The 27,177-nt window shown below is 44.3% G+C and overlaps 2 protein-coding genes across 2 annotated transcripts in view; one reads left to right on the top strand and one right to left on the bottom strand.

Moving 5' to 3' along the window:
* Positions 1-27,177, top strand: part of ELAPOR1 (endosome-lysosome associated apoptosis and autophagy regulator 1) — a 69,108-nt gene that overhangs the window by 22,251 nt on the left and 19,680 nt on the right. The window contains exons 2-9 of the mRNA XM_056844323.1: positions 1,757-1,877; positions 5,855-6,047; positions 19,717-19,864; positions 20,885-20,965; positions 21,114-21,219; positions 21,349-21,498; positions 24,058-24,146; positions 26,266-26,443. Coding sequence (XP_056700301.1) covers positions 5,887-6,047; positions 19,717-19,864; positions 20,885-20,965; positions 21,114-21,219; positions 21,349-21,498; positions 24,058-24,146; positions 26,266-26,443 — 913 coding nt within the window. The 5' untranslated portion in view covers positions 1,757-1,877; positions 5,855-5,886. The remainder of the gene's footprint in view (positions 1-1,756; positions 1,878-5,854; positions 6,048-19,716; positions 19,865-20,884; positions 20,966-21,113; positions 21,220-21,348; positions 21,499-24,057; positions 24,147-26,265; positions 26,444-27,177) is intronic.
* LOC130493897 (histone H2A.V-like) lies at positions 22,473-23,048 on the bottom strand. The gene has a single exon (XM_056867518.1). The coding sequence runs from the start codon at positions 23,046-23,048 to the stop codon at positions 22,473-22,475; it is 576 nt and encodes a 191-aa protein (XP_056723496.1).

The following is a 27,177-nucleotide window of genomic DNA, read 5'->3' as shown; positions in this document are numbered from 1 at the left end:
GTTTTGAGTGTGTGGGCGTATATAGGGAACAGTTGCCAACAGGCCTGGAGAAAAATGTCTAGTCCTTTTACTGTATGGAAATGGGCAGTTGAAGCTTTTGTTGGCATGAAGGTAAATAGCATCACCTGGTAAATAGCATTTAATTAAGCCAATTAAAGGGACAGGAAACATTTTCTCCAGGCCAGTTGGAAATCACACCTGCAGATTAGGGTTGCCAACATCCAGGTACTAGCTGGAGATCTCCTGCTATTACAACTGATCTCCAGCCGATAGAGATCAGTTCACCTGGAGAAAATGGCCGCTTTGACAATTGAACTCTATGGCATTGAAGTTCCTCCCCTCCCCAAACCCCGACTTCCTCATGCTCTGCCCCAAAAACCTGCCACCGGTGGCGAAGAGGGACCTGGCAACCCTACTGCAGATATGTGGGTTGTAGACCATGAAGTGCCTTGAAGGTGATAGCCAGCACTTTGAAATGAAATTGGAACTTATAAAGTGACTGCAGGATAAGTGTAATATGCATATTCCACCTAGCTGTGGCATTCTGTAGCAGCTGGAGTTTCCAAACTGTCTCCATACTGTCTTCATGCTGAGTGCATACATTACAACAGTCCAGCCTGGAGGTTACCATAGCAGGGATCCACATGGCCAGATCAACAGGGTTAAAGTATTAGGGCATCATTTCTAGGATGAAGGGAATGATTTGCCGACAGGGGTATCTGAAGAATCTGCCCTTTTAATAATTAAGGCACTGATTACCTGCTCTCTCCCCTACCCACCCACCTCCGGCTTTCCCAGCACAGTTTTGAATCTTATGACCTGTGACATCTGCTGAGAGGAGAATGTAGGTGCACAAACTATGTCAGCAAAGGAGTCCTAGTATGATCATAAGCAAATCACTTTCCCCTGGATTGCTGATGATGTATCATATTGCAGATATGTGGCTTGTTCTAAGCCCTGACCTGGATGTCCCTGGCTAGCCTGATCTCGTCAGATCTCAGAAGCTAAGCAGGGTCAGCCTGGTTAGTATTTGGATGGGGGACCACCAAGGAATACCAGGGTTGCTATGCAGAGGAAGGCACTGGCAAGCCACCTCTGTTAGTCTCTTGCCATGAAAACCCCAAAAAGGGGTCGCCATAAGTCAGCTGCGACTTGACGGCACTTCACACACTCACAAATTGGAGATGGGAGGCGAAAATTGGTATTAAAAGCTTAACTACATTTTATAAATGTAAATAGTCCATCTCTTCAAAGCCCCTTGATTGTGAAATGCAGGAAATCCTTGGTGTGAAAGCAGCCTAGGAGAGCACTGTCTACATTCTGCAGAATGACAGTGTTACCACCCTGGAAGAGGAAGGAATGCTCCTTAGGTTTAATAAAAATACATACGGTGTGGATTTTGGCCTGTCATCTGTGAAAGGAATAGTTACTGCTGTCTGAAATCTTAGGCATATCCGCAACCCAGTTCCCCTCTCACTTAGTGAAGATAATGGAATCTTTTGTATGTATCTAGGAGTTGGATGGAGGTCAGCTTGTCACATGGTTAGCATGTTGCCTTCATGCTGGGGCTGCTATATTCCATTTTTCAAATCCGCAGGGCTGTTGGTGTGTTGTGCAAAATTCTACAGATCTGAAAATAATAAATTTCTGTTATGTCCTATGGAGATAAAATATTCTGCAGCAAGGGGGGAAAGCATCTTGTCAACTGTGCTGGAATGCACACCATATTGTTTCATCCTTATATTTTCTCTTCCAGTCTGAATACCATTATGAATACACAGCCTGTGACAGCCTAGGCTCCAGATGGAGAGTTGCCGTGCCACACAACCCAGGGCTCTGCACAGGATTGCCAGACCCCATCAGAGGCACAGAATGCTGTAAGTTATCATGGCTGCCACTACATCTTTCCCCGTTGGCAGGCACAGCACTGACATTGTTTTACTGAAATGCTACATTTGCTATTTCCAGTTAAAGTTTGGAAATACTAATAATTGAAAATGCAGAAGAGAAAGATGTAAGCCCCTTCTCTTGCAGCAGAATAACTTTCTGTCACATCGCTTCTCTTGCAACCCATGATCAAAGTATTTGGGTACCTGTGTTGAAAGTAAAACTATCAAGACTTTTTATATTGCCCTATTTTAAAGCTGAATGGGAGGTTTTAAATGGGTTTTTATTCTTTGCTGTTTGTAAGTTCTAATCTTAATTGACTTGAAAGTGGCAATTTTACTGAGCTTATTTTATGCAGTCGAGAGATACAGCAGGCAGTTTGCAGCCTGGGCTGTTGTGTTTAATCAGCTTTATTAAATGATTTAAAACTGTGGATTGACTAAAAAGGTGTCCCCCATTAATTGGATAACAGACTTCTAAAATATATTATTATTATTATTATTAACTAATAATAATAATTCTTTTTAGAACTGCAAATAGCAAGCATCATCTTAATGGAGGCATTTTCCTTTCTTTTGCACAGGAGGGAATGCGTATTCTCAGATAATGCTAGCTGCAATATACAATATGTTCTGAAAATAAAGACCGCGTGCTTTGGCTTTAGAACTATTGCTTCTATGCTCATGTGCAAGTTTAGTTGATTAATCAACAGAAGTTAATTAACTGATTCTTGAATAAGTAAAAACAAACCCTACATGCAAATTTCATTCAGAATGATAATGACTTAATCCACAGGTCATGGCCTGAAGGCACATGACAAAGCAACCTTGCTGAATCTAAGCAAGTCTTGATCTGGTTGGGAGTTGGATGGGAGGCCTCTTGGGAGCCGCATGAGCACCACCTTGAGTTCCATGATGGAAGAAAGGCAAGACATATATCTAATGAATGTTCTAGACCTGTCCTTCTTCCACCTGGTCTCCCACTCTCTGGCACTGGTCTGGGTCAGGCTGGCTTAACCTCAGCAGTTGGATTTTATCATGCGCTTTTAGACTATACTTTGATAACAATGGGTTGGATTCTATGCACTGGCAGGGTGGCAGAAGCAGATTTTCCCTCCCTTCATTTCCCCCCATCAGCCCCCAATAGGACCAAAAAAGGCAATGCTGGGCATTGTGAGACCAACACTGGCAAAAAGACATGAGACACAGGTGGCTGCAGTGAGGAGAGGGCAGCAAGTGCAATCCACCCCTCCTGCCTCTTCCGCTAGAAGCACTTCTGTTGGCGCAAGAGGCTCTGCTGGCATGAGAGACAGAGAGGGACGGTTGCACTTCAGGCATTCCCCCTTCTGAGTGCAGAATTCGCCTCCCGAATTGTACAAGCTTTTTATCCACATGGGTCCCTCAACCTCCAGGATTGCCTTTTCAGCGTCTGCAGAGGGCCATGAAAGTAGGAGAGCAAAATCTGTTGCTGCCAACACCTATTTGGTGCACAGGATCAAGCCCTATGTACACTAGGGGATAATGGTATATTAGGGAAACATGCTCAAACTCTCCTGCTGAATCAGTGAAACCCACCACAGGAAGAAGGGGTGCCAGCAGTTTTGTCTTCTGCCAGGGTCTCTCCTAATCAGAGGCCCCTGCACGTGTATACACAGGGCTGCAAAGGATACTTTTAACCTTCCAAATGTACTGTTGTGAGAGGATTTTGCTTTCTGGTGACTGCACATGAGAAATTTTCTTCTCAAAAGGAACACTCAATGCTTGGTAACCCTACCTTTAGAAGAACTGAACCATGGCAGGAAACATTATTTAAATGTAGCTTCTCCACTCTTGCAAAGCTCAATTTATATGTAATGATTGAGAAAGATGGGTAATAAATTTTTGCTGTTCTGATTTTGATTTTTCCCCGTATCTCTATGCGACTTCAGGGCAGGCTATTACTGCATAGCATAAAAAAGCAAAAAATATTAAAGACCTTGTAGTTCTAGTGGTGAGGTTGAAATATCACCACAGAACCATGGCAAGAGAGGTAGCTGGAATGCGTTACAGCCCAAGGGCTTAGAACAATTAATACATTTTGATCTTGGCTCTTCCCACTCACATTGTGATATAAGTCTGGAATTATTTTGACTGCAATTCTTTCCTTGCCTACAAATCTTTGATCTCCCTCTCACTTTCTCCCTGAAGAAATACCAAAAACAACTCCATTGCAGAGAAATAGCATTGAGATCAGCATCTCATATAAGCAAGAGATCAATTTGGATCTATGGGATGTTACACCAGAAACAGCAGGCAGAAAAGAACAATTCTAGATGTCTCTGTTCTAGTGGAGAATATTTACAGGAGAGGCACAAAGAAGGCATGTTCGTAGCTGGTGAAGCCCCTTTAAATTACAGTGAAAATTCACTTAGGCATAAAACCAGTTGGGCATAAAATTCGCTTAGGCATAACATTCACTTAGACATAAAACCCTACTGATTGGGTAGGGTTGCTAACCTCCAGGTATTAGCTGGAGATTTCCTGCTATTACTACTGGTCTCCAGCCAATAGAGATCAGTTCCCCTGGAGAAAATGGCCGCTTTGACAATTGGAGTCTATGGCATTAAAGTCCCTCCCCTCCCCAAACCCCGCCCTCCTTAAGCTCTGTCCCACAAACCTCCCGCCAGTTTTGAAGAGGGACCTGGCAACCCTATAAATCAGGTATACATTAAGAGATGTAATGATGACCAGGACTCAGCCGCATAGTTTGTCATTTTCCATACTTAGGGTGCAATCCTAAAGGGGGGGGAAGCTCCTTAGGAGCAGGCGTGAGCCAGTGGCAGCGTAAATCCCTGTTTAACCCGGGATTAACGGGCATTTACACTGTCCCGGGGGCAAATACACCGGTGCTGGAGAGCCACGGAACTGCACTGGCCTCCGCCACTAATACAGCCACGCCAGAAGGGAATTCCTGGAAGGAAAAGCCTGAGCCGTCATGGGAGGGGGAAGTGTTCCTGGGGGCAGAGCTGCCTTTAGGCAGCTTCCTAACCCCTTCTGCCTCGGGAATGTCCCCTCTCGCAGTAGCGTGGCTATGCCACTTTTTTTTGGTGGCGTAGCCCCATTGTTTTGAATGGGCCAATTTCCTATTTATTTTCATATTTTAAGGTGTTTTATTTTATTTTCAGCATCCAGGAAGCCTCTGAGGAGGCAGTTTATGCTGCTCCTGGCTGCTGTGGATCTATCCCCCTTCAGGAATGAGCTGCCTGACAGCATTTTTAAACATTTTAGAAGAGGCTTAGTCAGATACATGGGGGATAGGTCCATCAATAGCTACTAGCCTTGGTGATTCAAGGGATTTTCCATATTCAACAGCAGTAAACCCCCAAGTACCTGTGTCAGGAGGCAATATTAGGGTAAGGCCTAGTCTTCTTTACCCTGTTTGTTTGCTCTCCAGGGCAACTGGTTGGCTGCTGTGCGACATACAATGTTGAACTGATGGACCACTAGTTTGATCCAGCAGGGCTGCTCTTGTTAAAAAGAGTTGTCTCCTTTTTACCATTAGAGAGATATTTGTTATATCTCTGATTAATAGCTACATCTGAATAACTAGAGAGAAAATAACATTTAATGTCAGTTGAGGGCCAGTAAGAGAAGAAGGATCAAGAAGGATTTGGATCCCAAATCTTGGGGGGAAAGCAAGCTTATAAACATTGTAAATAAATATATATTTTAAATGCATAAAGATATGTTTTAACTTTGTTTCTAATCTTTAAGCGTTTTTTAGTTTGTGATAAAACACATTGGGAAAGGGGAAAAGCAAACTTACATTATGTTCACTCTTTGCTAAACAGTGTCATCTGAAGGTACCTTTCTTGCTGTAAAGTCTAATGAGAGCAGTTGTATTTTAATAATATGTTATAGAAACACCAGCAATCGTTATAGAAAACCCTCCCCTCTGATCTCCCTTTTGCTGCTCTTTTGCATTTCAGCATTTTCCTGCAAAGCAGGCGAGTACTTGGACATGAAAGATCAGTCATGCAAACCATGTGCAGAGGGCAGGTATTCTCTGGGCACTGGCATCAGGTTCGATGAATGGGATACGTTGCCTCATGGCTTTGCCGACATTGCAACCAACCTTGAAATCGATTACAGCTTCACAGAGTCCGTGGAAAACTGCACCATGTGAGTGAGCTTGTTATCCTCATTTTATGCTGAAATACACCTGCCTTAAAAGCCACTCTTCATAACTTGAATCACAGCGCTTAAGGCTGCAGATTCTAAAAGCTAGAACCTGTTATTATGCCTGTTTATGAAATTCATCTCATATGAACGTCTCTCCTTAAATCCGATGCTTGGAATTACCCAGCTTTTATTTCCATGCAGGCACTGCTATATTACCTATCAGCCATTCATCCATTGTTTACTTCCAGGGTTTGCGCAGATTAGTGGCCTATACACTTTGCTGCAGTTTTCAGTTTTCTTCTTTTTTTCCCTTAGAAGTTATTGATGTGCATCAGTGCATATGCACATTGATTAAATCCCAGCACAAGCAAGAATTTTGATGCAGCCACACAACCACATCAGGATTCCTTGTGCTGTAATTTAATCAGTTTACATAATGCTCTCGTACACAGCCATGCTCAGAAAGGAAAAAAAGACACATTCTGAAGACTGTTGCATATACAAGCCCCAATTCCAGCATTAATTTTAGAAATTGTCTAAGGTAAAACTAAATGCAATGTGAAACAGAACACGGTCAGAAGCAACTGAGTGAAATGGAAAAATCAGCTCATCCCCAACTTTGATTAGTGACTGCACCATGGTTGTGGATGAAATTTTGGATGCATTCAAGTGACACTAACAAGCCACAATATACCGTATATACTCGCGTATAAGCCGAGTTTTTCATCCCAAAAAAAGGGCTGAAAAAGCCGGCTTCGGCTTATACGTGGGTCAATACGGTAGAGGGGGGAGGGGGGAACTTACCGCCGTCACCGCCGGCATCGCCGCCGGGCCCGCGCACCTTTCCCCGGCCGGCAGCAGCCTTCCTGGGCCGGCAAGAGGCCCCTCCAGGCCCCTCCAGGCCACGCCGCCGCCACTGCCGCTCCCGGGCCGCTCCCTGCGGCCAGCAGCGGCCTGGGGGGGCCTCCTGCAGGCGCAGGAAGGCCGCGCTGCCGCCGATTCGCCCCGTCTCCCGGTGAGTAGGGGGTTCAGGGGCTCTTCCCCCTCCCCCCTGGAAAGCACTGGGGTCGGGGTGGGTCGGGAGGCCGGCGGGAGGGCGACCTGGGGCAGGGGCGAGATCATCCCTGCGCTCTAAAATGGCGGCCGCCATTTTAGAGCGCAGCATTGCCGGTAAAGGGAATTTCTTATTGACCCTCGGCTTATACGCGGGTCAATAAGAAATTCCCTTTTCTGGCCTCAAATTTTGGGGGGTCGGCTTATACTTGGGTCGGCTTATACCCCAGTATATACGGTAGTAGAAAAGAGCAAGAGTCCAGTAGCACCTTAAAGACTAACAAAAATATTTTCTGGCAGGGTATGAGCAACAATGTTGGAATTGGGGCTTGTATATGCAACAGTCTTCAGTATGTGTCTTTTTTTATTTCTGAGTATGGCTGTGTACGAGAGCATTATGTACACTGATTAAATCACAGCACAACAAGAAGCCATAATTTGTCCATCAGGTAGGTGAGCTTCAAATAATCAGTTTCCCATGCTCTATCCCATCTTCCCCTCCGCTCACACAAGGAATCATGATTGAATTTAGGAATTATTTAATCTAACTCCAGTTAGACCTAACTCCAGTTTGTTTTGATTCTCAAATATATTTGCCTTAACAAACCGGGGCATGTTTCTTTCCCAGTAACTGGAATTCTAAACCAGAATTAAAATGTGGCTTAAAAGCTTGGCTAGTAGGAAATAAATAAATGCCAATTTGATTAGACATTTGAGAATCAAAACAAATTAGAGCTAGATCCAAAACTTCCTAACCCAGGAAGTCTTCAATTGTTGGTCTGAATGGGAGAGAAGGACGGAGGGAATGTACAGGACTAAATGCAGAGGTCATTCATTGTGGTTTGTTGGTGATATCTGACTGAACTCTATATGTGCCTGTATTACAGTTAGCAATTATTTGAGATTTATACGCAGGGCTGAAAAATCCTACGTCAGGAAACTTAAACTTTGCAACTCATATAAAGCATGTAAATTCTGTGAATTTTCACATAGTCATTCATTTTGAATGTTTTACAGTGCAGCTCCAAACCCTGTTGCTGAAGGATATAGGGTGGTGATTAAGCTCTGTGCTGAAGTATCTCAAAGACATACCAGTAAAGTGGGAGGCAATCCAGCATATTTAGAGAGACGCCCACACCCAGCTGTGCCAGTGCCATGCCATTGTATCTCCAGCACTAATGCAGGATTGGACAGTGTCAAGTGAGGAGCAGGGCTTAGTGCACACCCTGAACCTCTCCAGTCCCAGTTATGCCCCCCCAAAGGCTGCATAATGTTATACTAGCAAGAATCCTTGCATAACTTTAAAAATCCCCCCTCCCAGCTTCTCACTACATTCCCAAGCAATTTAGGATACCGATCAGGCATACAGCCAATTACAGCCCTCCTGTGTTCTATATTTTGGTCACATTATGAGAAGACGAGTCACTGGAAAAGATAAGCATGCTAGGAAAAGCTGAAGGCAGCAGGAAAAGAGGAAGACCCAACAAGAGATGGATTGACGGCCCTCAATTTACAAGACCTGAACAAGGCTGCTAAGGATAGGACGTATTGGAGGACATTGATTCATAGGGTTGGCATGAATTGGAAGCGACTTGATGGCACTTAACACACACACACACACACACACACATGTTCTATTTAAACCCCTGTGCTCATATGGTGTGGCAAGCAGCATGTGGCCTCTCTCTGGCCTCACATTGTGCACCCTTGGAAAACATGTGGAGGACTTTGGTAATGGAACCTTTGAAGATTTGCACTTTGCACAAAAAGAGAGCACTGAACACAAACATCCAAAGGAGGAAACAAACACTGTTGTAGCATATTTGTAACACTGCTCTGCTCAGGTGCAGTCCATCGTGTGGGAACATCCAAGGTAGAGGGAGGTGCTGTGAACCCTGTAAGAGCATTTGATAGCCCTCTTGCTCTTTGCTGCTCCTGCAGAACATTACTCATTGCTATCCTTGTGTTTCCTTGGGCTCCAGGATGAGAAACCAGGATGGACTCCATTCACAACACAGGGCCAATAATGTGCCAAGCCTGTGACATGACTAATGGCTGCAGCGACTGCTGCTTCCAGCTTCCCTGCTGGGGGGTTGCCAACTCCTTTGCTCTAGCTACTGCACCATTGTAAGCTGCATTACAAAGAACTGTAATGGGGAGGGGCCGTGGCTCAGTGGTAGAGCAACTGCTTGGCATGCAGTAGGTCCCAGGTTCAATCCCTGGCATCTCCAGTTAAAGGGACTAGGCAAGTAGATGTGAAAGACCTCTGCCTGAGACCCTGGAGAGCCGTTGCTGGTCTGAGTAGACAATACTGACTTTGGTGGACCAAGGGTCTGATTCAGTTTAATGCAGCTTCATGTGTTTAACTGTACAACCCCATAGTTGTCCCTCTGATGAGCATGCAGTGATAGGGACAGTTCTGCCTGTGGTCCTGCAGTCTTTCAGCACCTGTGTAGATGCAGGAACCTTGGAGGCCTTGGTAACCCCATTCATATGACTCAGTTTCAGTGCTCCTGATGCTGTCTAATAAATGTGTATACTGCTGCACAGGTCTGCCTCTATGTGATTGGTGTTTGGTTCCAACCCACCTGCTGATTACTGACCTCAGCTGTCTTCAGCATTCAGCTCACACTGGGAGGGGTCTGAGAGAGGGGTCCAGTGTTTGCACTGGTGTCCTCTTGCAAGGAGGAGGGGAAGAGCCACCAGTCTGGACGCTGTCACAGAGCACTCCTGGCACATGATAAGCAGGACAGTCTGCAAGATTTGTGTGTGCACGCGCACGAACAGACAGGGCATGGAAATTGCTGGGGTGAATGGAAGCAGGTGACAGTAATGAGACTCTGGAGCGCAGTGTGCAGATGGTGAATGGGGGATTCCTGGCAAAAATGATGAGAGTGTACAGCAATCAGTCAGCATGAAAGTGATTTTGTTTGATGGGAGCTAGGGAATTACGTATTTGTTGGGTCCAAACCACAGAGTGCATCACTTTACACTTCGCTGTGAGCTGATGTAACTTGAACCAGAGCATCTGGACTAGAGACCCACATAGTCTCTAGGGAAGTTGGAGTGGTACCTGAACTCACTTGTGAACACGCTCCTCTGTGCTTCAATATTCCTTTCTGTTGCATGGTATGTAATTGAGGGCTGCTTTTTTTCCCTTCTTCTCCTGCTTAGCAGCCGTACCCCTAAAGGTTCCTAGCCATTCTGTTATTTCAGATCCAACATGCTATGAAATTAATCCATCACAGCTAAATTGATTTAGGTTTGTAATGTAGATGAGTCCTAAGAGACACCTGATGCTAATGCTTAGTAAGCTGATCTGAAATTGCGTCACTATTCTATACTTCCGGAGAGGTCATTTGTACGTTGTCTTCTAATTTGTAGCTCTGGATCACAGGTTACTGTGACAACAGCATGTCATACATTCTCAAACATCTATGCAGTTATATGACAAAGTCCAAGGTCTCATGTGCATTGTAAAGTGCACTTGTCAGGCAACCCTCATGTGTGGCCATCAGTCAGAAACAAAGCCCCAGCTCAATGAAAATAGCCTTTCTGATTTTCACATACAAGCCAACAACAGGAGAGAGGCTAGAAAGTGATACTTTCAATTTTACACCAAAGACTCATACCATACAGGGAATGAGAAATATCAAAAATAATGAATACTGATGAATAACACAAATTTAAGGTTGACAATGAAGAAACTGAAATAGTTAAAGATTTTTTTTATTCCTTGGCTCAATCATCAATCAAAATTGAGACTACAAACAAGAAATCAGAAGGAGATTAACAGTACAATCCTAAGGGAGGGGAATGCACTCAGGGAGCCAACTGACCTATACACTGGTATATATTGGAGATATGCCAGCATAAGGGCTGGTCACACTGTTGCAGGGCCCCAGCGAAGCTCTGTGGCTTCTGAGCACCAGAGCAATCCAGTAGTAGCTGCCTGTCAGTGGAACTGAGGCATAGGCTTCTGCACCAGCGTGGTTGTGGATGGTTCTGGGGGCGTGGCTGGAGTTAGTTGGCTCCTTAAGCCCTTTTAGCTTTGGAACACCCATTTGAGGTGGAAAGTTACATATATGTTCCCATATCCACTTGCGTTCATTGTAGCCTCTGACATCCTGCCTCACCACTGCCTCCCCTGACTGTGTTGACCTGGCCCCTGCCCCAAGGACCATGGGGGGTGGTGATGGCAGCCATTGGCAGATGGCAGTATTGTGGAGCATAGAACCAGTGGGTGAAGAGGATGCCAACTGCCAGGGGCTGCATGGCCTGGTGCTCTCCCATATGTTGAAGACAATGGAACCACATCTTCAGCTGGCCAAATGCCCGATTGATGACCATGCATGTCTGATGGTGGGCTTGGTTGTAGGCCATGTAGCATGTCTTTGAGATACCCCCTCTTCCCTTATTTGCTGATGTCGTATCTGCAGTCACCTGGTATGGACTGAATGACACCTGTCAGGATGGAGGACCCTTGCCCTCCTACCCAGACAACTTACCCAGCAGCCATCCTTTGCCCTCTGTCCAGGAGGCCAACAGGTGGTTGAGGCCAGATGCCACAAAGATCTGTGGAACTTGGCCATGAAATCCATGAAAATGCCCTGAAGATTGCAGGTTGCCTGGATAGGGTTGCCAACCTCCAGGTACTAGCTGGAGAGCTCCTATTACAACTGCTCTCCAGCCGATAGAAATAAGTTCACCTGGAGAAAATGGCTTCTTTAACTCTATGGCATTGGACTCTATGGCATTGAAGTCCCTCCCCTCCCCCAAACCTCACCTTCCTCAGGCTCCCCCCAAAAAACCTCCCACCGGTGGCGAAGAGGGACCTGGCAACTCTATGCCTTGACATTGAGGCTGTAGAAGTGATGGCGGCTTTGGTACACCTGCAGCTCCTCCCAGGGGGGTAGTGATGGCAACGTGGGTGCAGTCCACTACGTTCGGGAAGCCTGCAACTGCCGCTACCCCTGCTCGGCTGTGTGCCAGCTAAAACGAGTAAACTGAAAATGACTAAACTGAGGCTATCGTACTTTGGTCACATCATGAGAAGACAAGATTCACTTGAAGAGATGAAAAATCCTAGGAAAAGTTGAAGGCAGTAGAAAAAGAGGAAGACCCATCATGAGATGGGTTGACTCAATAAAGGAAGCCATGGCCCTCAGTTTGCAAGACCCGAGGAAGGGTGTTAATGATAGGACATTTTGGAAGTTGTTCATTCATAGGGTCACCATAAGTCAGAAGTGACTTGACAGCATGTAACACACACATATAGCTTTTTATTCTATACTTTGTTATGTTTTAATTACAAATACCTAGATCACTGTTGTTCACACTGGACTATTTTGACCTGATCATTCACAGCAGAGGAACAGCTATCGTGGCAATTTACCTAATTTTCTGCATGGATTTTTCTGTTTGTTTGCAAAAGAAAGCGATCAGTTTCATTCCTAAACAAAGAAGAAAAGCATCCAGATTCAGATATTTGCTGTTTGAAATAACTATGGGAACAAAATGTTACAATGTTTTAAAAGTAAAAACTAAACAGACTATAATACCGCAAAAGTGTACCAGGATGCAAAATATTTTTTCAGGAGTTTCCTACGTGACTCTGTAATTTGTGTAATGTGGGTTTCCTTTTTTAAACCAGTATTTAATGGTACCCCTTCCTAACCTAAATGATTTTTTTCCCTTGCAAATGCCAAACCTTGCAAAAAGGCATTGATATTTTGCAAAACAGCTACAAAGCATTAAATGAAAATAAATGCTTTTAGAACTAGACTTATTAATGCAAATAGGTGCAGAGATGAAAACCTGCCTTTTATTTGTATTCATGCAAACACCCAACTCCCAGCTTCAGAAGAAGAGGATGGAAAAGATCATTCCTAGTGCAGGTTTTTAATGTAAGCCTCCATCCAATTTTAATTATTAGAGCACTATTTTTTATTCATTCAGTCTGTCATTTCACATTTGTGCCATTAATTATAGGGAAATGGACCTATTGAAATAACACACAACAGAAGAGGGTTGTCGCTTCATTTGATTTCATCAAGCATGCCTTTTCCCATCATGTTTCTCAGATCTCTGCTCAAGATTTATGTTTCTAATTCCACATTCCTACCAATGATGTACCCAGCTTACAAAATCTCTTTCTGCCATAGCGGTGGATAAGATTTTGCTTTACAGGCAAATGCTGCAAGATGGTCAACGAAATTCATAGAACAGCTTATAGCCATCTGCCATACTTAGCATTGATATGGCACATTCAGTGTTTGTTCAGTTATTTATTGGGGTGGCTTTCAAGTAAAAAAAACAACACCATAAAATTATAAAAGCACCCTAAATTGTCAATATAAAAATGGAACAAGTCAGGGGCATAAAGCAGCATAAAATAACTATTGTGCACCCTAACAAATATCCATAAAACAGACTTTGGTTCAGAAGCAGGCCATAAAACAGCTAAAAAGCTAGGTAAAAATAAATGCTTTGGCTTGACAACTAAAACCCTGTATGGTAGGTGCCAGGTAGGGAGACCTACTGCTCTCCAGCCCCACTGCCCACCACAGAGTTTTGGGCAAAGCCCTGACAGAACAACATCACTTCCGGGTTGCGCTGAAAGTGACGTCACGGCATTGGGGCAGCTCTTAAAAGGCGGGTCCCGGCCCCTGCAGTCTCCCACCAGTTGCCAACTGAGAGAGAGCATTCCAAAGCCAAAGACATTTATTTACATACTTCCTTCATTTATAGTCCATCTATCTTGCCGAGCATCCTCTATCTTGCAGAGCAATTTAAAAGAATACAGGAAGAACAGTATGATACCCACATAAAACAGGATTGCAAAATTGGAGAACAATGCCGTCAAACAGGAAAACACATACAACAAACAATGCAATAAAAACCCGGATTTCAAAATTAGAGAACAATTTAACAAACAATATACTAAACACAAATACGAAGAACCATGTAATGAAAACTACCTAAAATGTCACAGAGGTTAACTACAGCCTTATTTCCTTTATAAAAATGTCATCCTGAACAATTCCATTTTACACATTCAGTAGAAAGAAAAAAGCATGGGAGCCTTCCTGACCTCATCACAACATATTGGACCAGAACCAACGGGTTGAAATTAAATCAAAAGAGTTTCCGTCTAGATGTTAGGAAGAATTTTCTAACAGAGCGGTTCCTCAGTGGAACAGGCTTCCTCGAGAGGTGGTAAGCGCTCCTTCCCTGGAGGGGAAGCAGAGGCTAGATGGCCATCTGTCAGCAATGCTGATTCTGTGACCTTAGGCAGATCATGATGGCATCTTGGCCATCTTCTGGGCATGGAGTAGGGGTCACTGGGGGTGTGGGGGGAGGTTTTTGTGAATTTCCTGCGTTGTGCAGGGGGTTGGACTAGATGACCCTGGTGGTCCAACTCTATGATTCTATGATACACCCCATGAGAAGCCCCTGTGGTGGCCCCATTATTAACAGCTCGGGGGCCCCACACGGCCTTCATCCAAACCCAAACAGCTCTCCTTGCAATCCAAGCAGCACTAAGAAGCTTCTGCCATGGCTTCTCCAGAGTGGACTGAAGTTGGGAAAGAGAAACTGCAGGCATAATGCGACATGTCCTCCAGGACCCTTTTTTCTGTGCCCTGGCTAGTACTTGGTGTATGTTACCGAAACTGCTCTTTGATTGGGGAAATTAGCATGAGCAGCGGCACTAATTTATTTATATAGCGGCATCACCCAATGTATACCAGGGTTGTTTTCAGTGAATCTCAGAATAACGACAGACCAAGGATTTCCAGATTAAAAGTGTATATATATTCATTCATTCAGTGTTGCAAATACATACATTCAAGAAACTAAGAATAAAAGGAGGTAGGATTAGAGACGTTTCTCAAGGAGAGGATATTGTTGATTGGGTAATACGTTACCGATCTAGAAGTGGAAATGTCCAAAATCAGTGGCATATAGGTACAAAATGAAATATAGCGGGGAATGGGAGAGGGATGTATCGGAGACTTGAGCCAGCCAAGTCACCGGAAAGGAGGGGGGGTGTGGAGCTCCGCAAAACTCAACACACTCCATATAAGCAAGGAGAGGTAGGGCAGAACCAAGAACCCTACTGCTCTGTCGGGGAGGGCAAAATATACCCTTCTCTGGGGTTGGGGTTGAGATTCCCCCAGATGGCTCCTATCTAAAACAATAGGGATCAAAGACTTCGGCTGCAGAGATCAGGCAAAGTGACAATTTGTAAACTAAGCTGGCACCAATGATTTACGTATCTCCGGGAAGTCTTGACTCGATCTTCTCATGTTCGACAGTACCTCAGGAAGGTGTGAAGCTTTTCACTCCAGGGATGCGGCGAATGTTTTTCTCACAGGATACGGGGGGGGGCAGGAGAGAGCGACGTGATGCTCTCGCTTCAGCATTATGGCTTCCCTTTGGATCAGGAGACAATCAGGATCATGGCTTCCCTTTGGCTGGTTCTGCAGGGGTGACCCGGTCTCTTGTCATGGACAGCCTGGTTATGCAGCGGAGCGCTAGCCCAGAACAGCAGGCTATAACGCTTAGACAGTACAGTGAGTCTCTGAAGTAGTTGCCAAGACCAGGGCGGGAGGTCAGGCAGCGCATGTGGCAACATGTATGAGCTGCTTCGAATGATCTAAGCTCGACCCCCATGTGGATTTCAGGCACCCGTGCTGTGCTTTTATCTTCCTGCACTTTTAATCCTCATCCTAAAAGGATGCTAAATATAATACTTAGCTCCTTTAATGGGGAGTTTTTAAGAGGTGGGTCTATGGCTCAGTGATAGAGGCCATGTTTGCGTGCAGGGGATCCCACATTCAATAGTAAGCATTTCCATCTAAAGGCTCTCAGGCAGTTGATCCTACCCTTCCATAAAAGCTGCTGCCAACCTGAGGATATGATGTATAAGACGACTTCATGTACGTAAATTGGGGATTTTAACTGTACTTTGGGGGTATTGTTGCCACTGGTGGGAGGATTTTGGGGCAGAGCCTGAGGAGGGCAGGGTTTGGGGAAGGGCGGGGCTTCACTGCCATGGAGTCCAATTGCGAAGGCGGCCATTTTCTCCAGATGAACTGATCTCTATCGGCTGGAGATCAGCTGTAAGAGCAGGAGATCTCCAGCTAGTCCCTGGAGGTTGGCAAGTGCAACCCTATTTGGGGGTCAGCTTTAGTCAAAGGCACCACCTAGCTTGTCAGTGTCTGATGCTCACATACTGGAGTGCCCCCTTGTTTTCTTTCCTGGTGCTTTGAACATTTTGATGCTGAAGCGGGGGGCGGGGGCATCTTATAAGTCAGAAGAACCCCTTTTAAAGGTTTTTTTTTAAAGCAACAACCTGGTGCTGTGATGTGTTTGTGCAACTTGCAAATGTAACCTACTTCTGGTATTGCTTCAATTATTCATTAAACTTCTAAGCACATTCACAGAAGTGGAGGAGCAGATCACTCTTGCCAGAGTTTTTCCTCATTAAGGTTGTCTGGACCCACCAGTTCCTCTTAGAACAAAAGTACCTTTCATGGGGGGGGGGGGAGATGCAGATGAAGGTTCAGTGTCACTCTCGCTGGTTAAAGGAAAGAATCTGTGCTTTGGAGCAAATGGCTCTTTGTTTCTATAAATGTACATGAAACCCCAAAGTTTGTGGTTGATAACGTATATTTTGGCTTTTATCTATGCTTCTTATGGTATAAAGCAGAGAGAAATAAACACAGGTGGCATTTTCATCCTGGAAATAACAAGTGGTGGAGAAAAGGGACAGTTTCAAGACAGGGAACAGCAGAGGGTGTGATTTTTGTTGAGGGGTGGGTAGCCTGGGGGAAAGCAGACTGGCATAAGAGGATGAAGGAAAGGGATTCAAGAAGTAGAAGGAAGGAGAGAGAGACAGAAGAGAATTGGGATGAAGCCTGACAGAACCAGGCTTGTGTCTGCCTCCAATTGTTTCCCTTTCATTGTTGCTGCTTGCACTTTGCGGGAGAAGCTGGAGGTACCACCATACAATATTTTCAGTTCTTTATGCTGTCACCAGATTTGCAGAATTGCTTGCACGTCAGCCCACAGAGATTCAGTTGTCACTACACTGTACTGTTGTGCTAAGCTGTCCTTGGGTGAAGATTCCTGATGAAATGTCCGTATTCATTTTGGTGCCAGGTAGTCCCATTTGTTGCTGGAAACAGGCATGGTAATTATTGACACAGTACTCTTTTCCTTCCTTATTTTTCTTTTCTTCCTGTTGTACACTGGGAGAACCGACTGTGCGCCAAATGAGGCCAATCCCCTTTAGGGTTGCTGGATTGCAGTCCAGAGATCCTGACTGCCTCCTTAAAGTTTGAGGGTGCAGGAGAAGATGCACCTCCTGCCTGAGCTTCCCTTAGTTCCTGCGGTCTTCCTTTTCCCCTCCCTGAAGGCTATAGCGAGAAGGATTCTGGTTTCATCCTGCTGAAGGGGGAAGGCAGGGAAACTGGTTGGACAAGGGGCCTGATGGAGGAATGGGCCAGGAGGGACAAGAGCGACATTTTCTTTCTGCTGCTTTGGAACTTTTAAAAATGTTGATGGGAACACTGGATTACCATGTAGCAATGCCAGTTCACCTGTAGATACAGCCCCTACTTGGGTTTAGCTATCACAGAGTATGGTCCAGCAGCTGGAGAACTGCACCTGAAACCAGGAGATTTGGGTGGGTTAGAATTCCTCTGCCATGGATTTGGGGCCAGTTCTTGCTTGCGGTGTGCCCATGTTGCAGCTCCCCGACTGAAAATTGGGGTATTTGTTGTCTGAAAAAATATAATAAACATTGTAAAAGTGCTTTGCTTTGCGGTGTGCCGTGTTGCAGCACCCCGACTGAAAATTGGGGTATTTGTTGTCTGAAAAAATATAATAAACATTGTAAAAGTGCTTTGCTTATTTAGAAACTCTAGAAATGAGGGTAGTAGTTATAGTAGAGATTATCTCACTTGAAGAATCTCGGTTGAGGGTTACGTGAGTAAAAATGATCTCAATATATAAATACAGTGAGGGGGGAAAGTATTTGATCCCCTGCTGAATTTGCCCGTTTGCCCTCTGATGAAGAAATGACCAGTCCATAATTTTAATGGTAGGTTTATTGTATCTGTGAGAGACAGAATAACAACAGGAAAACCCCCAGAAACCGAGAAGACAAAAGTCAGAGACTGATGTGCATTATAATGAGTGAAATAAGTATTTGATCCCTTTGCAAAAGATGACTTAGTACTTGGTGGCAAAACCCTTGTTGGCAATTACAGAGGTCAGACATTTCTTGTAGGTGGCCACCAGGTTTGCACACATCTCAGGAGGTATTTTGTCCCACTCCTCTTTGCAGATCCTCTCCAAGTTAGTAAGATTTCGAGGCTGATGTGTAGCTACTCGAACCTTCAGCTCCCCCCACAGATTTTCGATGGGATTAAGGTCTGGAGACTGGCTAGGCCACTCCAGGACCTTAATGTGCTTCTTCTTGAGCCACTCCTTTGTTGCCTTGGCCGTGTGTTTTGGGTCATTCTCATGCTGGAATACCCATCCTTGACCCATTTTCAATGCCCTGGCTGAGGGAAGGAGGTGCTCACCCAAGATTTGACGATACATGGTCCCTTCCATTGTCCCTTCGATGCGGTGAAGGTGTCCTGTCCCTTTAGCAGAAAAACACCCCCAAAGCATAATATGTCCCCCTCCATGTTTGACGGTGGGGATGGTGTTCTTGGGGTTGTAGGCACCATTCCTCCTCCTCCAAACACCGCGAGTTGAGTTGATGCCAAAGAGCCTGATTTTGGTCTCATCTGACCACAACACTTTCACCCAGTTCTCTTCTGGGTCATTCAGATGTGCATTGGCAAACTGCAGACGGGCCTGTACATGTGCTGTCTTGAGCAAGGGGACTTTGCGGGCTCTGCAAGATCTCAGTCCTTCACGGCGTAGTGTGTTACCAACTGTTTTCATGGTGACTATGGTCCCAGCTGCCCTGAGATCATTGGCAAGTTCCCCCCGTGTAGTTCTGGGCTGCTTCATCACCATTCTCATGATCATTGCAACTCCACGAGATGAGATCTTGCATGGAGCCCCAGACCGAGGGAGGTTGACAGTTAGGGTTAGGGTTAGGGTTGTCACCTTCTCACCAAGCTGCTTGGCAATAGTCTTGTAGCCCAGTCCAGCCTTATGCAGGTCTACAATCTTGTCCCTGACATCCTTGGACAGCTCTTTGGTCTTGGTCATGGTGGCTAGTTTGGAATCTGATGGATTGATTGCTTCTGTCGACAGAGGATATGCTGAGCATTGCAGAAAGCAGCTGAATGTGGCAGTTCACAGTGCCAGCCTAGATCAGCTAGGTGCAGCCTGCTTCCTGGAGGGCCTGGCACGGATGATCCTGGAAAGCATCCTGCATTTTTGTATGCCTGCCAGGAATGCCGACTTCCTAAATACTGCTCCCCGTTTTTAGTCATGACACATAATGTTTGGGGTCTATGTTCTAAGCTTTCTTGTCCCAACAATTACTTTAACTCCCTCATAATATATTGGGAAAACCTGATCTCTGGTGCTGTACTAGAGTACTCCCATAACTGCTTCCCTCTTTCTCTCCGTTCTGTTACAGGTCAAAGTGGGTCCCCAAGGGAGATTTCATTGCCTCCAACACAGACGAGTGTACGGCCACTCTCATGTATGCTGTCAATCTCAAGCAATCTGGCTCTGTCTCCTTTGAGTACATCTATCCAGACAGCAGCATCGTCTTTGAGTTCTTTGTATGTGTCCCAAGAATCTGCCTGTGTCTCTGTTGTTGTATGCTGTGCCAGTGAAGGCTCTCTTATGCACTGCCTTGAAAAAAATTGGCCATCCCTGCATTCATTGTCTGGGGCTATGCGTAAGAGGGACGCATTATCTTCTTACAGTCAAGTAAAGGGGATTTGTGTTTAAACCAGAAACGAAGGAAGGAGACTGAAGTTGAGATTGTGCTTTGTAGCAGTTCTTTTACTCACCAGTTGAACCCTTTCCTTGCACTACATTTGGAGATGGATAAAATTTGGCAGTAATAATTTTTGCAGCCCTTTAAGGCACAGTTATCTCCCTTCCTTGGCATTTGAGATAATGCATGCTCACTTTTTTTCTTAAAAAAGAAAAATAATTATTTTGAGGCCTTCCTTTCCACTATACTCTGGCAGCCAAAAGACCTTTCCAGCTAATATTTTTACATCCTCCACAGCTATTAACACATATCACCATGGAGCATTTCAGTTAACTGAACAACTCTAAAGTATCTTGAGGTGCATCTTATGATTATTTCTTTAACTATTAATGCATCCTCTATCTCTTTACATTGTTTTAAGAGTGTCACAGTTCCACAAATGGCAGCCCTGCAGCGTTAAGAGGAATGCCAAATAATTAAACTTACATGTGTTATTAATGTATTCTAGTTTAGCTGGGTTTCCTGTGCTGTTGGGGAATTTATTAAAGTACTTTCTACTGCCAGTTTGTATTTTTCACAGTTCATCATAGCTGAGTCATTTGTAGGTTGGTTTAAAATGCCTAATTTTTTTTAAAAAAATGCCATAGATAAATTTCTGGCCAGGCATTCTCTCTATAGTATTAAATCTGCCCACTACTAAGAGCTCTGTATGTTCCTTCAGCAGCAAAAGTGGAAGATATCAAAACACTTTGTTTTAATGGCTTATCTTACACCTAGAACAGGGAATCCAGTCAACTCATTTCCCCCATACACAGAAACTGTATCCTCACTCTGCATTCTTTTTTTCTTATTTGTTCAGGTTCAGAATGACCAGTGCCAACCAACGGTGGAGGAGTCACGATGGATGAAGACCACAGAAAAAGGATGGGAGACACACACTGTAAGTGTAGGAGTTCATTTGGGTGGGCCACCGTTCTTGTAGATTTATCATCAGTGTTGGTTTGGGGAAGCAAAGCTGTCTGACATTCTGGGAGCCAGCACTAAACTCTTAACCAATCCAGGATTTGTACTGTGCTTAACATTTGTAGATGGAGCTGGGTCATGGCAACAACGTCCTCTACTGGAGAACAACTGCTTTCTCCGTCTGGTCCAAAGCCCCCAAGCCTGTGTTGGTGAGGAACATTGGGATTACAGGTTTGTGTTTGGCTGGCACATGCTTTGGGTCTAGTGCCATGCAGAGTATCAGCTGCTCTTGTGCTAGTGGTGGCCAGATGACTTGCCTGTTCAGTGCGATCCAGCCTCTCCCTTTCTTTTGTCCCTTAGGAGTGGCCTACACTTCGGAATGCTTTCCTTGCAAGGCCGGCACCTACACTGCCAAGTCAGGCTCTTCCTCCTGCCAACAGTGCCCAGTAAACTCCTACTCTGGCAAGGGTGCGACATCCTGCCACCAGTGTGAGCCCACCATGTATTCAGGTAACCTCTCAGGGGTCTAAGTAAGGGATATTGAACTCATTTGTTATGAGGGCTGGATATGACATAAATGTCACTTGGTTGGGCCAGGCCAAGCCTCACCAGCCCAGATCAGGAGCGGCAGGGTGTGTGTGTATGACTGCCTTGGCTGGTAAGCCTGCGGTGGGTTTGCCAGCCCAGATCAAGAGTGGGTGTGTGTGTGGCTGCCTCGGCTGGCTTGCGAGCCGGATAAGAACTCTCTAGGGGCCAGATTCAGTCTGTGGGCCATATGTTTGACACCTCTGGTCTAAGTTATCTGTCTGAAAACTTTCATAGCAGGCTGGTTGCTCTAGGCAGTGTTTTCCAAGCTAGTTATACAGCTGTCAAGTTCCTCCGAATCTGCAGACTAAACTTACCACTCCTTAACTTAAAATCTCATTGCATCTGCTCTAGCAAACAAAATACTATGTTTTGCTCTTTCTTTCAGATCTTTTGAAAATATTGTCCTTCCCACTGCCACTCACTTCCATGCCCAGAAACTCTGCTAATTTATTTAAAAACTTGCTGTTATGATTGCCGGCACTGGGTTCTCCTTCTGCCACCATATACAGAGTGTCAAGGAGAAAGGAGGAGCTCAGTGTGCTCCTTCAGGTGTTGCACCTGCAAAAAAGGCCTCCAACACGTATGCCCAGGCATGAATCTCATGGGCACCAAGATGCACATTTGTGCCTGTGCACCTTGCTGGACTCCAGAGGCTTCTAGCACATGCACATTCTCCAAACTGAAAGTAAATCCCAGGTACATTTCTTCTCTCCCACCCCATATCCTTTTCCTCTAGGCTCTGTGCCTTTAGCTTTAGCCCCTTATCATGCCTTTCTGCCTTCGACATGATAACCTTATAGAAGGAGGGATAAGATAGGCACAAATGCCACTCCTCCGCACTCTCTTTGTCTTGGCTAAGTCCCATTTTTCATTTCCTCATTGCCAGCAGCTGTTTCTCATGGGTGGCTCTGCCTCAAGGGAACACTTGAAGCTGAAGTATAGTTAGTTACATCTAGCATGTTCCTGACTCCTCTGATTGATGGTGGCTCTCCCCATATTTCTTCTGTCCCAGTTACAGTACAATGACATGGAGGAAGAGGGCTGTTGAAAACTCTTCTCTCTGCAGTTTTCTGCTGTCCCTTCTTTCCAATCAGAGACTTGTGGATGTGAGGAATTACACCTCCACCAGCAATTGTAGCTATAGTAAGGGAATCCAATTCCTCATCACCGTGAATAGCAAGCTGCAAGTGACGAGGAGTGATACGTTTTACCTTGAGAGCCTTGGAAGTGTTACCTGCCAACTTCAAAACCTCAGCTGTGAGGTACTCAAGAACTGCAGCACTGTACACAGCAGCTGCGGCACCAATCCATCCATGGCTCGTGCTGCGAGTCTTCAAGTGTCTTTGGATACAGCCCATGGGGAACTGAAGTCCAGCTCTTTGTGAGCGAGACACTGCTTTCACCTTGGCCTTTCCACTGTCCTTGCCAGCCTTGCCTCCAGAGAAATCAGAGAAAGGCCTTCTCCTTGACATTCTGGTTTGTTTTTTTGTTTTTTTAACATGGATGAGGAAATCTGGAGGAGCATCCAGTTATAAGAACTCCAACCTACAGGGCGATGTGGTACAGTAGAAAAACAGTGACAATATTAGGAGATAGATCATGATGGGTAGCCTAGTATGTCTAGAAGTAGAAAAGAGCAAGAGTCCAGTAGCACCTTAAAGACTAGCAAAATTTTTGCCAGGGTATGACCTTTTTGAAGAAGTGAGCTATGGCTTATGAAAGGTGCTACTGGTCTTTAAGGTGCTACCGGACTCTTGCTCTTTTCTAATATTAGGAGGTTTGTCTCAAACATATCTGATCTGTAAATCTGTGAATTTTTGGAGGACAGGAATTAGATTATCACACATAGTTATCTGCATGATGGTAATAATAATCCTACTTGGGTAAAGGTTTTATCAGCATTCTCAAATGAGAATAGCTATTATTGTCAAAGGGGAAGCATTTTACCAGTAAAATATGAGGGGGGAGAACAAACAGGCTACCTTGAAAAACCCCTTCCCAACTTGGGGAAGGAAGGAACCTACATTTAATAGGAAGTACCGCCCTCTCCAGGGAGGGGGGGACATCCCATCCTCAATTGAAGATTCTTGAAGTGCCCTCTCAACTTAGCTTTCTTGCTCCACTTGTAAAGGACTGGTAAGTGCATGCTCCCATGTGCATGCTAATTATATAAATGGTTTGTTCTCTGTTCATATCAAAATCAGTTCCCTTACACAGATATGGGGAAGACTGCTTGCAAAGTTCCACTGTAATAAACAGAGAGCAATTTATGGAACTAGGGCCAAATACACAAGAGAGCGAACGTACAAATTACTCTCCCCCCATCAAATAAAATCAGTTGTTTCTTGGTCGATGTGATTGATGCTTGGTAAACTGAAGAAAATGAGGGCAGTGGCTTTCTCTGTTCTTGAGCTTTCTCTGGCATGAATGTTTTGCATTCATATAGTTTTAACCACAGCCTTTTCCCCTTTTGCAATCAAGAACCAGGTTCTGACGCATGCAAACCCCGCCCAGCCTGCACAGATAAGGATTATTTTTATACACACACAGCCTGTGATACAAATGGAGAGGTATGTAACGTCTGGGATTCCTTATGGTAGTGGCATGTGAATCATGAGTCTTTTATTTAACTTTCATTTATTTACCATTTATTACCGAGTGCCATCAAAAGTTAATTAATGGCTTTTGTAAGTGAAGAGCACCCCCAGGTGGACACAATTTCTGAATGAAAGTTCTTTGTAAATCAGGAGAACTCTTATGCTGTGTTTACACCACCTGATTTTCTTCCATAAGAAGAAGGGGAAAGCTATTCCATTCTTTCTCCTGGAATATTTGTATGATGCTTTTTGCACATACACAGAGAACCATGCATGAATTACTAACTTATGTATGTATTTAAAATTACACCTTGCCCTGACTGCATTCTTACTGGCTTACAAAAAAATATTAAAACTAGTTAAAACATTAAAAATATCAAACAAAGGGGGAAAATACATTAGCAGTTCTTCACTAAAACCAGTGCAAAAATAGAGTTTTGGATGCCCTATGAAAGACACATAAAGAAATGTTTTCTGGGAGGCCATTCCATAAAGTGGGGGCCACAGCCAAAAAGCTATAAGTTCTGTTGCAGTTCAGACTAGAGTAGAGGGCATTCTTTGTAGGGCTTATTGAGAGGATCTGTGCTGTTTTCATCTGTAAGTTCACATGGGTATGTTGGTCTCAAGTTGTGAAGGACTTTATAAGTAATAAGCAGTACCTTGAATTAAACTTGGAAGCAAATTGAAAACCAGTATAATTGTTTTAAAATCATGTGGATGCATCACCTGTCTCCAACTGATGAGCAGGTAGTTGCATTAAAAAAATAAGTTTTTGAAGTTGTTCAAGGGCATCCCACATACAGCACATTGCAGTAGTTCAGCCTGGAAGTTACAGTGGCACGGTCATATCAGCTGAGGCTAGGAGTAAGCGTACTTATAGAAAAAAATGCTATGTCAAGTGAAAGACGAAGGTAAGGTGCTCATACAGCGAAGCCTTCTACTTGAAGGAAGTACCCGGAGTTACGCTCACAATATCTGCTCCCAAACTGTTTAATATTTCTGCAAATGAACATTCAAGCATTCTGGGAAACATTGCAGGACAATCGAGTAGCACTGAAATATTTGTTATGTTGTGTCTCTACTGCACAAGGATATAGCCTTCTGTGTTACCTGTTCACATGGTGAAGCACAGAGTTACTCCTCTGCAGCTGCTCAGAATTCCATGTGTGAGCAGAGGCTATGCAAACTGCTTCCCTTTTTTGCAGTAAAGGCATCACTTAGTGAACTCAACCTATATATAACTCCTTACAAGGGAATAGAATATTGGATTTGGAACTGGGAAATCTGAGTTCAGATCATTGTTTCTGTCATGAACCCTGTTAGTGGTTTTGGGCAAGTCACCCTCTTTCCCATCCAATTGTGCCCTAAAAAGCAGCCAGCACATGTTTATCTCCTGGTAGGGCGAGCATCGCTTCTCCCATTTTCACTTGATTAATGACCAGGGTCAGCCAGTGATTGGGACTGGAATGCTGATAGTACTCAGTACTGGCTCTCCTTCCAAGCTTCAGATGGGCAATCTGCCAGAAAGAAAGAAAGAAAGAAAGAAAGAAAGAAAGAAAGAAAGAAAGAAAGAAAGAAAGAAAGAAAGAAAGAAAGAAAGAAAGAAAGAAAGAAAGAAAGAAAGAAAGAAAGAAAGAAAGAAAGAAAGAAAGAAAGAGAAAGAAAGAAAGAAAGAAAAAGAGAGAAAGATCCTATGAACTTGTATTGGGTTTATTGTGATTCAACATCTTTTTATTTCTTTTAAAAAGGGACACTGGACTTTTAAAACACTGTAAACCTGTTCTGGGGAGAGAGAGGGAGAAGGGGTTGTTGTGGTATCACAGCCACTAGCCAACCCTCACTGTATGCCACTAGTTTGGTTTCAAAACCCATAGAACTGACTTTCTTTGACCTGCATCCACAGTCTGTCAAAACAATAGTGAGTGCTCCAATGACTGCTGTTTTATGCATGTGTGTGTCTGTGCATACCATTGGTGACCCACTTGGGTGGTTTTGTGGTGGACTATGGTATGAACTACAAAGTTTTTTGCATGTTAAAAAGTGCCACAGAAGGGTTTGATGTTAATAACAATAATAATTTGCATCTTCCCAGACCCAGCTAATGTACAAATGGGCAGAGCCAAAGATCTGCAGAGAGGACCTCCCCAGTGCTGTGCCATTGCCCCCTTCAGGTGTGAAAATGATGTGCCCCCCGTGCAACCCTGGCTTTTTCAAGACAAACGCCAGCACCTGCGAGCCCTGCGCATATGGATCGTACTCAAATGGGTCTGGTAAATCTCACGCTTTCCTTCTGGATTAAGTGAAACCATCACATAGCCAATGTTCTTTAAAATGTGAACATGTGGCAAGGAGCTGTGCGATGAGTGTGCCACCCCTGTGCTTATTATGCTTCCTGAATTCTGAGATGACATTTCTGTCAATGGCAATCATGTAACGGGATTGGACTAAGCATCAGTGAGGTGGGAGCTTGATCTGTTCAAGCCTCCCTGCTTACCTTCTTAGCAAATATGAATGGTGGATAGGAGCTCTCCTCCTATGAGTAAACTCATTGCAGAAAGGCTTAAGAGATGTAAAATTTCTGGAAATTTTGATGCCACGGGAAAAAATCAGACATTTTGAGAAAATTAAAATACATGCAATACTTGCTACCCTATCATACTTAAACTAACTTTACTGCTTTGACAACATTAAAAGCATCATTTGTAATGCTTAGCATACAACATTGCAATTTTTGAAATATTTATGGAATTTAAAAGTTATAAATGCTTTAGTTTTCTACAAGCAAAATTGCAAATACACTTCAAAGAAAACCATAAGCTGATGCACCCTATGCTGCTTTAATTAGTATACCTTAATTTTTTGCTATCTGAAAAGTAGAAAAAACAGGAGTTAAACAGAAAACACAAGCTTTGTGTTAAATAACATGAAATACATTATTTGGTCAGAAATATGGGTCATACAAAAAGCCAATAATAACATCTATGCAGCTAGATGTAGATCCAGC

The sequence above is a fragment of the Euleptes europaea genome, chromosome 2 (assembly GCF_029931775.1).
Source record: "Euleptes europaea isolate rEulEur1 chromosome 2, rEulEur1.hap1, whole genome shotgun sequence".
Taxonomy (NCBI): Eukaryota; Metazoa; Chordata; class Lepidosauria; order Squamata; family Sphaerodactylidae; genus Euleptes; species Euleptes europaea.
Note: the sequence above shows the minus strand (reverse complement) of the source record. Positions and strands in the feature narration are given on the sequence as shown.

What these genes read in the sequence shown, in the direction of transcription:
- LOC130493897 (XM_056867518.1), bottom strand. Translation starts at nt 23,048, where the DNA reads ATGTCAAGGAGAAGGCCTTTCTCTGATTTCTCTGGAGGCAAGGCTGGC.